The sequence below is a fragment of the Ochlerotatus camptorhynchus genome, unplaced genomic scaffold, assembly GCF_037179485.1.
Source record: "Ochlerotatus camptorhynchus isolate MF236.1 unplaced genomic scaffold, CSIRO-AGI_Acam_v1.1 ptg000070l, whole genome shotgun sequence".
Lineage (NCBI taxonomy): Eukaryota > Metazoa > Arthropoda > Insecta > Diptera > Culicidae > Ochlerotatus > Ochlerotatus camptorhynchus.
In genome coordinates, this window is record NW_027040560.1 from 138,979 (window position 1) to 153,502 (window position 14,524).

General features: G+C 39.5%; 1 protein-coding gene across 3 annotated transcripts in view; it reads right to left on the minus strand.

The window, feature by feature from the left end:
- The window catches only part of pnt (pointed), a 377,379-nt gene that overhangs the window by 101,191 nt on the left and 261,664 nt on the right, over positions 1 to 14,524 (minus strand). For all 3 annotated transcript variants that reach the window (XM_065217098.1, XM_065217100.1, XM_065217099.1), the window contains one exon: positions 2,080 to 2,283. In XM_065217098.1, coding sequence (XP_065073170.1) covers positions 2,080 to 2,283 — 204 coding nt within the window. The remainder of the gene's footprint in view (positions 1 to 2,079; positions 2,284 to 14,524) is intronic.

Here is a 14,524-nt window from a genome sequence, read left to right on the forward strand (position 1 = left end):
AAGCTTTAAAGAGGCATTTCCTATGAACTTGAGATACATTCTGAATTTTAAGAATTTCTTGAGAAATGTGAAACATTAAGTGTTTCAACACTTCGATCAGACGGGTGGACTTTTTTGAGTGTATGAGAAAATGAAAGAGTTGCCAGTTTTCTTGATATGTTGTCTTCAGCCTTTGCCGAGTCATGACAAGACTTAAAGGAATGTTTTCGGAGCATTCGGAGGCGAGTTTTAGGAACAGATCAGTGCTGCAAAACACAAACGAGCATTCAACATTCACGTTTTTCTAAAAGGGTCAAACCAAAAGCAACCAAATCCCACACAATTCAATGACCTCCTCAAGCAGCTTCTTAACGTCATCAAACGTCACATGACCAGCACGACTTCGTCTTCATGGCGCACACTGTGATTCCTCCCGCAAAAGGCGAAAAAAAACCGCAGTATGCGGGTCCTTCACCATCAAGCCACATCATAATTCAATAATGCGGTGGCAGTGGAACTATTTTCGGTAAACGGTTCCTTTGTTGTCACACAAATTGAGTGGACACTTGAAAGGGATTGCGAGGAGTCTTAAATTGGTCAGAATGCGGGGCCATTCGGTAGGAACGATTTCTCCCTTCTTTACATGCTTAGTTGAAGTCACTAAGGCTCACACACACACACACACACACACACACACACACGTCATTTCCGAAACTCGAATATTGCATCCATGTGCGCGCCGCTTCGTGCCGTTGCCGTGCCAACAAACACGACACAGCCTACTACTACGACTGCCTTTGAAATGCTAATTTCGCCAAGTAATTAAGAATCATTTTCAATTGTCAGAAACGTTTGTTATTCGTTTATACATCTGTTTACTGTGCATGTTTGTAATGTAAGTATGTGTATCACGGCCGGCAGATCGGTTGGTTTTTATTGGTACCGTTTTATGGCCGGGGCCTCTCCTCAATGTAGAGGGAAAATAATTACTAGTTTTGCCCAACTTGAATGATTTTTGCACAATTGACAGAACGTTTGCGATTTTAATCAAAATCGCAATTATAATGGCCTCGGCGGAAAACAAACAACGCACAATTGAAGGTGGCTTTTTCTCACTTCAATTTCAGCGAGCGTGATCACGAAAGGGATCTTATCTTGGATCCTGTTCGAGTTTTTGTTTCGTTCGATTGTACAATTTATAAAACAAATCACCGTTCCCGTCAATTGAATTGTCAATTTCCCAAACGTCAAACATTGATCTGTGCGGCAGCAGAGATTGACAGACAGGAGAGGGAGAGAGAGAGGGGTGTTTTCACTGCAATTTAAAAGAGTTGCGCCAGATGTCACCCCATCAAGAAGCTCATCATCGAAGCAACCGATGACGGTGATGCGGGGCAAAAAGTGCGCGCCTTTAATAAAAATGCCTTTATTATTCAATTACAAGAAATAAAGATCAAAACCTCGGGTATTAAAGTCTATTAAAAACATCTCCCCGGGGTGTGTAACTACTGCTACTACTACGACTGCATTACAATCTACGAGTCCAGAGAGTGATGGGAACCCAAATGCGGCGGCATTCCCCCTTTTTTGCACCGCCATTGTCCATCGCAGCCGCCAAGAAGATGTCAACTTGAAGATGAACCCAGTAGGCAGAGGCAGGCAGAACGACGACGACGACGACGACGACGACGCACAACTCAGCCTAATAGGAACAATGAAAATAAATAATCAAATCAGTGAAGGGTCATGTCACCCTGTGTTGCTCGATGCGCTCGCGGTGATTCCTCTTCACTGGCTGATGAAGGGGAGGAGACGATGGGTTGTTGTTATTTATCGTCGTTAGTTTGTTGTGTTGTTCGGTCATTCAAGTCAAAGCTGATTCAATTTGGACACCCCTCGTTCGAATCAGTATTATATGGGTTTGGGTCAATTGAAGAGTGGGTTGCTTCGATCTGGTGCAGTTCAATCGAAGTAGGCCAGATTTTCATTTAACCGGGTCAAAAGGGGAATTACACACTTTGGGATTGGATAATTGACTGGTTGGGAGAAACAATTAACTTGGACATCGATGGATTCCCATTTGCCGAAGTTTGATCTTACCTTTTTGCAGTATTTCCAGATGCTCCCACAGGATGTCCCCGGTAAAGGGCGGCGCAATGGCCAGGAAGCCTTCCCTGCCCAAACCGATTATCTCCCGGCCGCTCATCTTGAGGAACGGTTCCTTGTTGACGCTCTCCAGCGAAAACTCCGTAATCGACCAGTTCAGCCAAATGATCACATGTTCCGGTGTCCATTGTCGTGGATCTGAGAAATGAAAATAATGAAAAGGAAAATGATACCGGGATGCGTTTCACAATGACAATAAAGTGCTGATTTTGCGAGATTTCCCTGCCGTTTTCAATTTTTCAAGTTCAAGTGAAGCCAAGATGAGACAAGGGGCGGCGGGTCGCGTTAAAATTCGCACAGACACAAAGGCTCGTAAACATTAATAATTACAAAGTAGCCGACTACTGCTGCCTCTTCTTATAAGTACAATGTTAACCATGGTTGCCGTGGTGATTCACCTTAAGCGCTCAAATTGCAGTGCAGCTAGCAGTCAGTCAGTCAGTCAGTCAGGAGAGACATTCTCCTCACACCGAAAACAATAGAAATCAATTATCTTGACATTGAAAACTGAATTTTTCAGGAGCTTTTTCCCACTGGGGTTTTCTTTTCGTGCAACACCACCGCCGCCGTCAACGAGGCGACAAGGTCAGCCCCCTTCTTCGTTGTGATGAAACAGAAAAAAAAACTGTTAAATTCTTATTCTTTAAAAAGCAAACTGCACCGATGGGTTGTTGGGGTGGGGTTTCCAAGACGCAAAATAATTAACATTATGTAAAGAAAAAAAAAACGAAGCACACACTTGCTTTTCTGTGATGGGTTACTGTGCTACTTTGCATAGCCGGAATTGATCGCAACTCGGAGATATCCTCTACCTCTAACGAGAGCGAGAACAGCCAGCGAAGAGTCAAGGTTTCGTTCGAATCAGAATATCTCGAAATCTCGGCCAGACCTTTACGCATTCGGCACCCGGATCGAAACGGATGCAATCTTTATTTTTTTTCGTGGGTATTGTTTTCGAGGTTAGGTTCCTCTCTCCCTTCGGTTCGACGGCGATCACCAAGTAGGCTTTGTGCGCACAACTTGGAAAGGTATGGGAACGCGGTACAATCAGAGGAAAAGATGCGTCTGAGGCCTTGCAGGAGTATTAACATATTGTAAGTTGTAAGCGGAATGCAAATTTGATTACAATTAATGGAAACTAAAGTTTGCCGAGTTTTCAGTTTAGGCAGTTAAGTGACGAGTGGAAAATTTCCGAACTTGATCATTTTAAATTAAATTTATATCTCGTGCAAAAGCGCCCAATTCTAGTGGAATTAAACTTCTTCCAGTTCAAGGATGATTTTTCAAGAAGATGTGTTTTTGTTTTTGAGCATTTCAAGCCCAAAATTGATAGGCGTTTTTTCCTTGATTTGTTTTCCGTCGATCTTTTTTTCCGTGCTGAGCACCAATGCTACCGACGCCAGGGAGGCAGCTTCCACACCTGGACCCTACTTATCGACCCATCAACTCATGAACCGGGAACCAACGGCTTTACTTCCCTTTCGAAGGAAGGCGTGATCAGAGATGTTATGCATCAGAATATCCCGGCGGCGCCGAGTGGGATTGAACCCAGGGCTGTTGGCGTGAGAGGTAGAAATTGATTGGTTGATTTCGGCTAAAAACTTTGAAAAACTATCTAATTTATACCAAACAAATGTTACATTCAATTTGAATAAAATTGTGTAATCAAAATTGAATTTCATCCATAAATGACCATGTTATAAACGTTCAAAATCTAACACTGTTACGTCACACAATTTTTGATGATTTGCACCCCCAATATAGTCCACAAAGACGCACAAAGGAGGGAGTTGTTTTGTAAAAATAACATGTTTAGCGTTTCGTAATATTTGAACGGGACCCAAGAGGGAAATAATATTGTAGTCTCACTGAAAATCGACGGTCTGAGAGGGAGAAAATCCACCTCTAGCTCCTGCTTGCTGCTTGCTACGCCGTCCGAAGCGGAAATGCAGAACGTTGTGCAACCAAGTGGTACTCGATTTTGACGACTGGGTTTGGAGTTTATTTCATGATAAAACAGTGATAAAATTACTAGGGGAAATGGATGTAATGTCGGTCTAAATGCCCCTAATTTGGGCCCATACATAAATTCAGCAATCGACTACATTTTCAATAGCGACCAAAAATACCCATTAGTACCGTCCCAATGACGCGTTAATCTAGATAAAATTGATAAATAGCTGATTTTATAGCGATGGGCTCAATCTTAGATCCATAGGCTAACATTAGAGCCATTTCCCTGTTTGTACATTTTTGCAAAGTTTTTTTCATGAAAAATTGGAAAACTGTTAAAGTATTCGTAGAGCTATTTCCTATCAATTGGCGTATTTGGATTGTAATTTCATCGATAAATGACGAAGTTACAAGCGTTCAAAACCTAACACTATTTCACAACCAGAGCCCCAAAAAGTCACTTTCAATCAAAAATCTTCAAGTGACGATGACGCTCTCAACCGTCAATTTCAATTGAAAGTCATTCTGTCTTCTCTTCGAGCAGATCCCCGTCAACATCAACAGAACCACTTTCGATCGGTTTTCATGCTGTTTGTTTTGGCTTGACTCGTGTTCATTTCTTCTTTCATTGAAGCGAAGTTGTCCGATCCAAATTCGCGCAGTTTTTATGACTTTTGTTGATTGTTCACTCGGTTCATTTATGCGTAGATCTCGTAGTTGTAAAATTTATCATTGTTGGGTGGTTTGTTTACCCATCAATATGGGTACTTTTTGAATCGGGGTGACGTCTAGAGATCGAAAATTGATATGCGACGCCATTTTTAAATCCAAGATGGCGGCTTCCAGGTTAAGAAAAAGTGGGAAATGCTGTCACATACTTATCAATAAAGGTATTTTTGGAATCGGGATGATGTCTAGAGGATGACAATCGATATCCAACGCCATTTTGAAATCAAATATGGCGGCTTTAGATTTACGAAAAAGTGGAAATACAGTTAAATACACATCAATATTGGTATTTTTGCAATCGGTATGAAGTATACAGATCGAAAATTGATATGCGACGCCAATTCGAAATCCAAGATGGTGGCTTCCGATTTCAGAACAAGTGGGACATATTGTCAAATACCCATCAATATTGGTATTTTTGGAATCGCGATGCCCACCTAGAGGCCGGAAATCGATATCCGACGCCATTTTGTAATCCAAACGGCGGCTTCCTATTTCAGAAAAAAATGGGAAATGCTGATGCCGTCCCATCAATATGGGTATTTTTGGATTCGGGGTAACGTCTGGAGATTGGAAATCAACATCCAACGCCATTTTGTAATCCATCAAATACCCATACAAACGGTTTTTTTTAGAATCCGGGTAGCTTCTAGAAGCCGGAAATCGATATCCGACGCCATTTTGTAATCCAAACGGCGGCTCCCGATTTGCGGAAAAGTGTCAAATATCCTAAAATATGGGTATTTTCAGGGTGGGGATGAGACGTAGATGCCGAAAATTGATGTCACGCCGTCTTTAAACCCAAAATGGCGGCTTTGGTTCAGAAAAACTGTGAAATACTGAACAATGTGGGTTTTTTGGAATCGGGCTGACATCTAGAAGCCAGAAATGGATGTGCGACGCCATCTTGAAATTCAACCAGAAGTGTCAAATAGCCTACAAATGACATCGAATATCGATTTTTAGCATCTTCACGTGGTCTCCGTTCCAAAAATACCCAGATCTTAGGGTATTTGACACTTTTTGTGAAACCCGATGGCCACCATATTGGATTCCAAAATGGCATCGAATATCGATTTTCGGCATCTACACGTTGTCCTCATTCCGAAAATACCCATATTGTAGAGTATTTGACACTTTCTGAACCCTGATGGCCGCCATATTGGATTCCAAAGTGGTATCTGATATCGATTTTCGGCATCTACGCATTGTCCCTGTTCTGAAATAACCATATTGTAGGTATTTGTTCTCCGTTCCGAAAATACCCATATCTTAGGGTATTTGACACGTTTTAGGAAACTTGATGGCCGCCATTTTGGATTCCAAAATAACGTCGAATATCGATTTGTCCCACCTTCATGTCGTCCTCGTTCCGAAAATACCCATATAGTGGGGTATTTGAGACTTTCCCTGACCCCGACGGCCGCCATATTGGAGTCCAGAGTCCAGAATGGCCTCGTAATTTAATTTTCGTTTAATATAAAATAATATACTATTACTACATATAATCTGTATTGTGCGGATACTATCCGGATACTATATAAGTCTTTGCTTCAAATGAAATGAACTGAAGCACTCGACGAACGAAACAAGTGATAGTCCAGTCATGTTTGAAAAGAGGAATGTTCATCGGGACTCGATAACAAGAAACACGATGACTTACACGAAAATGATTTTGCTCGAAATGAAGCGATTTTGCGGAGAGTTCATTTTCTTTTCTTTATTTTGAAAATACAGAGCCCTGTTCGCAGCACATTTTTTTGTTTGCACCCTAGTATAGTCCACAAAGAAGTAGTTCTACGTCAAAACTACATATTTAAATGGAAAAGTGACACCCTGGGTAGGCAGTGACCAATATATGAGCTATATATGAATCAGAAACAAATCTTGCTATTTGGCGTGGAAATGCTCTTTTGTAAACCATGATTCGAACGTCAATTTGTTGAAACTCTTAGCTCGCTCATGCAATCTAGCGCCACCATCAGAAAGGGTAATTTTTGGTGTCGGATTTTTTATATTATCAAGTCGGTTTTGAAAAGTGAGAAGTTAAATCCGATTATGAAAGCAATTAGTGGTATAGTAAGGCCAATTGACCAAAAATTGACTTCAAATAAAATCGCCCAATACTACAATATCATTTTCTCAATAGTTTCTGTAAAAAATAGGGCCAGCATAACGAATATATTGGCTCAATGGAAGCAGTTGCAAATGAAGAGGAGAATATAAATTGAATTAAGATGTCTCAGTTTGTTTACAGCGGTATCATAGAAATAAGCGCTATTCATAAATTAAATTTTCAGCCGAATTATGAAAGGATGAAGTTTTAAAATTAGTCGATGGGTTTGTTTACAAGCCATAATTAAAGTTATTCAAATAAATCAATCGACCAATGTTATCCAAAAAACAAAGGTTGGTTTGTTAACCAAAAATTGATTTCAAATAAAATCGTCCAATACTACAATATCATTTTAACAATAGTTTCTGCAAAAAAGAACCAGCATAACGAAAATATTGGCTCGATGGCAGCAGTTGCAAATGAAGAGGAGAATATACGTTGAATTTAGATGTCTCAATTTGATTACAGCGGTACCATAGAAATATTTTCAGCCGAATTATGAAAGGATGAAGTTTAAAAATTAGTCGATGGGTTTGTTTACAAGTCATAATTAAAGTTATTCAAATAGATCGCCCGACCAATGTTAACCAAAACATAAAGGATTCTTTGTTATCCACAAATTGACTTCAAATGAAATCGCCCAATACTACAATATCATTTTAACAATATTTTCTTCAAAAAAGGGCCAGCTTAACGAAAATATTGGCTCGATGGAAGCTACAAATGATTAGGTGAATATAAGTTGAATTTGGATGTCACAATTTGTTTACAGCGGTACCCTAGAAATAGGCGCTGTTAATTAACTACACAAATAAAAAATTCAACCGAATTATGAAAGGATGAAGTTTTAAAATTAGTCGTTTGGTTTGCTTAAAATTCAAAATTAGAGTTATTCAAGTAAATCGCCCAACCAATGTCAACCAAAAAAAAAAGTTTTGTTAACCAAAAATTGACTTCAAATAAAATCGCCCAATAATACAATATAATTTTCACAAAAGAGCCAGCATTACGAAAATATTGGCTCGATGGCAGCAGTTGCAAATGAAGAGGAGAATATAAGTTGAATTAAGATGTCTCAATTTGTTTACAGCGGTACCATAGAAATAAGCGCTACTCATAAATTAAATTTTCAGCCGAATTATGAAAGGATGAAGTTTTAAAATTAGCCGATGGGTTTGTTTACAAGTCATAATTAAAGTTATTCAAATAAATCGCCCGACCAATGTTAACCAAAAAATAAAGGATTGTTTGTTATCCAAAAATTGACTTCAAATGAAATCGCCCAATACTACAATATCATTTTAACAATAGTTTCTGCAAAAAAGGGCCAGCATAACAAAATATTGGCCCAATGGAAGCAGTTGCAAATGAAGAGGAGAATATAAGTTGAATTAAGATGTCTCAATTTGTTTACAGCGGTACCATAGAAATAGGCGCTGTTCACAAATTAAATTTTCATCCAAATTATGAAAGGATAAAGTTTTAAAACTAGTCGATAGGTTTGTTTACAAGTCATAATTAAAGTTATTCAAATAAATCACCCAAACAATGTTAACCAAAAAAACAAAGGTTTGTTTGTTAACGAAAAATTGACTTCAAATAAAATCGCCCAATACTACAATATCATTTTAACAATTGTTTCTGCAAAAAATGGCCAGCATAACGAAAATATAGGCTCGATGGAAGCAGCTGCTAATGATTCAGGAGAATATAAGTTGAATTTAGATGTCTCAATATGTTTACAGCGGCACCATGCAAATATCTTTTGATAAAATAAATCACATTTAAATGAAAAATGTAACCCTGGGTAGTAATAGTAACCAACATATGCGCAAAGTTTCATCTAAAACGGAAACAACCATGTCCAACTGGTTTGCTATTTGACGTGGAAATGCTCTTTTGTAAACAAATATTAAAAAAAAAATTGAGATCTTTTAGCAAACATCCGATATCTTCAAGAAATTCCATAGAACGCCTAAGAAATTTAGACATTTTAAGATAGTTTCATGGTATTCAGCGAAGTTCCGAGTTCTTCGAAGTCGATCAGATAACTTCTGAACGATCCCTATTAACTTCAGGAAATTTGCAGAGACTTACAAGGAGTTCCGTTGAATTATGGGATATTCCGAGAATTCTATGACTGATCCGAAAACTTCAGAAGCGTCAGGGAATTATGAATATATATCGGAAAATTTCACGGAACATTCAATAAATTTAGAAAACTTCAGGGATGTCCAGATAAGTTCAGGGTAAATTAGTGATTTAATGCAAAGTTCCGTGAGTGTTTATTAAGTTTATAAAATTTATGGAAAATTATGGAAACTCTCCATGAACTTCAGTGAAAAACATAGTATATTAATTACTTATTTCGTTTTGATTTCAAGAAAATTGCGGAAGCTTAAAGAAGTTCCAGAATTTTCAGAAAACTTCAAAAACTTTCACAGAAGTGCAGAGATCCTCAGAAACATTTGGAGAGCTTCATAGAAGTCTATAGAGCTTAAGGGAAGATCCGAGAACTTCAGGAACTTTCATGAACATGAGCAAAATGCGGAAGTATTTCAAAGAAGTTTAGTAATCTCCAAAAATAGGAAAGTTCTGTTCCATTATTGAGGTCTTCACATAAGCAGGCTTGATAGAGCCTCACTCGCGAGTTTCAAATGAGCCGAGCGTAGCATTTTTCTGAGGAGTAGAATGCCTACTGCCAAATCATTCCACTGAGCTTCAGAGCTGGAGAGCGAAGGCGGATAAAATGAGAGTGACGTTTGCTGCCATTCATGTTCATGTTTTCTATCACACGCTCTTACTGCCACTCCGGGTGAACTCTGAGCTTCTTGCGTCGATCAAAAAAGTCATCCGGAGTCTCGTCAAATCATCCTCTCGCTGAAGTTCACTCTCCCTCTCTTTCGAGGAGTTTTTATTTACTTCTTCCATATTCATGCCGCCACTCACTCGAGGTGAGGGCTGGGCAAACTCGCAGGACATGAGTGTTTTAAAACCTCCAGTGAGTTTGAGGAGTTTCAGCAAGCCTACACATAAGTTCAGAGGTTCACGGAAGCTTAAACGTTTTTAGGACAGTACAACACGCTTTATCAGAAATGCAAAAACATTATAGAACTTTCGAGAACTTCAGGAATGAACAAAGAACCTTAGAGCAGTACCGTTAACATTAGAGAAATAACATAATTTTTAAAGAAATTTCGAGAACTTCAACGAATTGTTAAAAATTTAGAGAAGATCCATAATCGGTAGGAAAGTTGAGGAAACTTTAGACAGTCCGAAAAAGTTCAGGGAAGTTTAAAATTTGATAAGAAGTTATTGCGAGCATCAAGCTAGTTTCTCAAACTACAAAAGAACTTCAGGGCAGTTTCATTCACTTCAGGAAAATTTTGGGAACTTTCAAGTAGTTCTGAAGACCTCAGAATAGTCCATTCCATATTCAACGAATATTTCTCATGAAAATTCACTTGGTGTTCTCCTCAGTATTCGTTTTGTATTCCCTCGAAACTCTCGTGGAATTATTCTAGAAATTCACATGGAACGCTTCTTTGAATTCTTTAATAAAAAATATCACCAGAATATACGTAGAATACTTCTCGCGTTCAATTGAAATATTCCTCCGAATTTCATCGGAACTATCCTCGAAATTTTCTTTGAATTTACCATCATCAATCAAACCATATTTTTCCACTCTCATACGCTCTCAATATCACGCGTGATATTGGAACAAAATATCATGCTTGATTTTGATTTTACAAGCTCCTTTGCTATTGCGAGACTATTCACAGGGTGCAAAAATCAAGCTGAGAGTTGACTCGACACAAAAATGATTCCGTTGCACATCATTTTCTTAGAAAGAGAAAGTATAGTTTGCGATCTCTTTTTACTCTTCACCGATGGCAGACACGAAGTGACTGCTGCCAGCCGTTATATGGAAGCTTCGGTTGCGTTCGGGTGTAAAGCGAAAATCATGACACTCAATCTCACCACAGTTTGTTGAGATTTGCTGCTGGTGTTGAGTTTTGTTAGCCTGATATTCCGAGCTGTGATAACACAGCTTGCAAAATAAACCGCAGTTGTTTGATGGTTGATTTTTGTGTACGAAAATCAAGCGTGATCTTGGGCATTGGTGAGATTTGATTTTTTGATATTTTTCCAACCCTGTATGAAGAATTCATTTTAGAATTTCCTTTTGAATATCCCTCCTTCCCTTGGAATTCTACTCACATTGAAAATCTCATATGAATTTATTTGCATTTCTCCTTACAAATTCCTTAGATTTCTTCTCATAATTTGTTTGAAGAACTCTCCTGGAATACTTTTTTGAATTCCTGGAGTTATTCTCAGATTTAACTGTAATCCCCCTCTAGCATCCCCCTCACACCGTAAGTATTCTTCAAAATTTTCCAAGGACTTATGCTCTGGATTCGTTTTCTCCAGCAACCTTCATGAAATTATGCGGAATTCCCTTGGAATTTTTCACTGAAGTTCACAGGAGTTCTACTTTTGAGTAATTTTCAATAGTTTTCATTAAAATTTACTTAGAACTTAAGTCAGGGTTTCTTTAAATTCAAGTCAAAACTATATCAAGCTTCTTTCGGAAGATCCCGTACTATGGAATCTGAGGTTCCTACTTGCTTGAAGTTAGCAGAATTAGCCTGTAGAAGTTGTTTTGGGAGTTCCTGAATCTTCGTTTCTGTTGATCGCAGGAATTGTCTTTGGACGTTCCTATAGCATTCACTCGCCTACTCATGTATCCTGAGCACCCGTGTGGTGCATCGGATCAACGTGATTCCCTAAAGATCCTAAAGACTAATGTCTTTGCCCTAGGTAGACAACCCTTCCGTGAAGCAAGAGATGTATTGGCAACCCGTGATCTTCCCTACATGCAGGCGATCTACGAATTTCTTTGTTTATCGGATGTGACCATCCCCTCCTTTCCAAACAATTTCCAGCCATTGTGTCCCAGTCTTAATATCCTCCTGTTTTTGTGCTACTTGCCCCTGCTCAGTTAGGATTTGGTCAACCGTCCGAGAGTAGTATCTGAAGGAGGCTTCAGAAACCATTTTCCTACCTAGCTCCTCCAATCGAAATTGTTACCCATTAACCTCGAGCCCGCCACGAGTAATTGGTACCCAATACTAAAGTAAAACTACTGCTGTTTAAAATGTAAATTCAAACATTACAGATTTTTGGCTCCGCAAAGTGTTTCACACGACTGAGCCTAGTAAATAAACGAACTAGTTAAAAAAAAAAGATTCTAGACCTTCCTCCCGACTTTCGGAGGTACATTCTAGAAAATATCCCCGAAAGTTGAATCTGGAACTTCGCAGATCCTGGATTCTGGAGAACTTAGGTCTTGCAGATCCTAAAATCTTTCCTCGGAAGATCGTCGAACTTGGCTATATACAGAAACTCGTTTCCAAAAGTTACTAGAATTGGTCTCCGGATGTTTGCAGTTCTTGAATCCGAAACGTTGCAATTCGAAAGATGGCTTCTGTTGATTCCAGAGCCACGAAACTTGTCCGCATAAGATTTAATAATTTGACCCGAAAAAGTTACCAGAACTAGCATTCGCTCAAACTCGCAACTCGAACTTAAACTCGACTTCCAGAGATAGGGATTTTTTGAATCACCGAAAGTTAGGCCTACCGAATTACGGAGAGCTCACTTCTAAAAGATCTTAAACCTTCCTTTGGAAGATCCCGGAACTTGTGTATGAGGTTCCTAGGCCTTAGGAAATTTCCAGGACTTGCAGAAGTTTTTAGAATTTTCGAAGTTCTTCGTTTGTGTATATCTCAGAAATTGTCCATGTCCTGGGGTGCATAGGACCAACATGACTTCCAAAATATGCCTTCAGAAAATCTTTGTTATTTGGTCTGAGAGGATCCTGGAAAAATATTCCGGAGGTAAGCTCTAGAAATTATCTCCGGCAGTTTGTAGTATTTGAATCTGCAGAATTTCTGTGCCGAAGTTCGGAGAACTTCCCGAATATTACACTTCCATTAAGGAGAGTTGCACAAACTTGCTTATGACTGAAATGAGTAATATAGATGTTTCTACAATCGATTTTAGACTAGCGTGCAACTAGGGTTAGCTCCAGGAGATCCTAAAATCTTTCTCCGTAAGATCGCGGGGCTTGGCTGTAGTGTAAGGCTGTAGTATATTGCAATTAAATTTCCCGTTAGATTTATATAGTTTTAAAGTTTGAGGGGAAATCGGGCTGAATGGACCATTTCCTGAGGTCTGCACAAGATGAGCTTATGTAAAACTCCTATCATTAGGTGGTTAATAATGTGGAATTTTGGGTCAACATTTCCACACTGTGCACTGGTGAGTCGTGAAAAACTCTATTAGAACTCGCTCCCGAATGTTTTTCGAACTTACCTCCGTAAGCTTACAGTACCTGACTCCTAAGCTGCTCCTCGAAGTTCGTAGAACTTGCCTTGAGGACATTTCAAAATTATCTTGCGAAGAGTCTCGGAATGATGCTTCGAAGGTTTCTTAGAACTTACCCCCGAATTTGCTTCGCAGAAGTTCGCAGATCTTGTCTGAAGAAGTTTGTAGAAATTTTCGTTGGAAGTTGCTCGTGGACTTGTCTCTTGGTGCTCGTAGAATCTGCCTTCGATAGTTCCCACATCCTAACAGATCCAAAAATTTACAGAACTTGCCTTCAGAAGATTCACCAATTTGATCAATACAGTGCCTAGAATTTGCCTTCGAAAGTTATTGCGGTTATTTGATCTGGAACATTGCAGAACTTGTCTGCCGAAAGTTCGTAGCACTAGCTTTGAGGAGATGCCAAAACTTTGCTTCGGAATATCTCAGAACTTAGCTAGTAGAACATGTGTTCTGATTCCTGAATTTCGCACACCTTGTCTCAGGAAGTTGCCTCCCTATAACTTGATATTGAAGGGACCATCGAGTTGTAGAGGTAAATTATTGAAATTTGTATGGGTCGAAGTAGCCTGCATTTCCACCAAGTTAGGGAGAGATCGATTTAAGGTCCAAACATTTAAATAGAGGAGGTCGGCTAGGTTGGTGGCTGCCACTTTTGATTACCGAGTGGAGGATCATGGGTTTAGGGGGAGAGGTAGCTCATCGATTCTTCCGGTTCGCCTCCTAGCACCGTGCTATAAGGTACCAGGCGATAACCAGGGTAGTTGATCGATAGCTCGATGACGTCATTTCGTTGGCGTCTGCAATGGGAAATTCTCATAGCAGGCGTTGACGATGGGACGTTGTCGAGTTGTTGAATAGCAATTATCGTGGTAACTCACCGATTACCTGTCGATCTGCCAAATTTGGAAAGACGTCTGCATTGAATTGTCTCATATAATAATATTCCGCCCACTATATCACAAGAAATTGCGAGTAGCTGAGTGGAATGATGATAAGTTAAGCATTGGGTACAGGACCAAGTCTCCCCTGAGTGGTGCCAAAAGATGAGCGCAATAGAATCATCAAGTTGCCATAAGGCACGGAATGAGACTATTGCATGGCTGGGTAGTCAAAGTCTTCCATTCGTTAGTCATTTCAGGTGGATTAGAACAGGTTTAGGTGGGCGTTGGCCAGATTTGGATT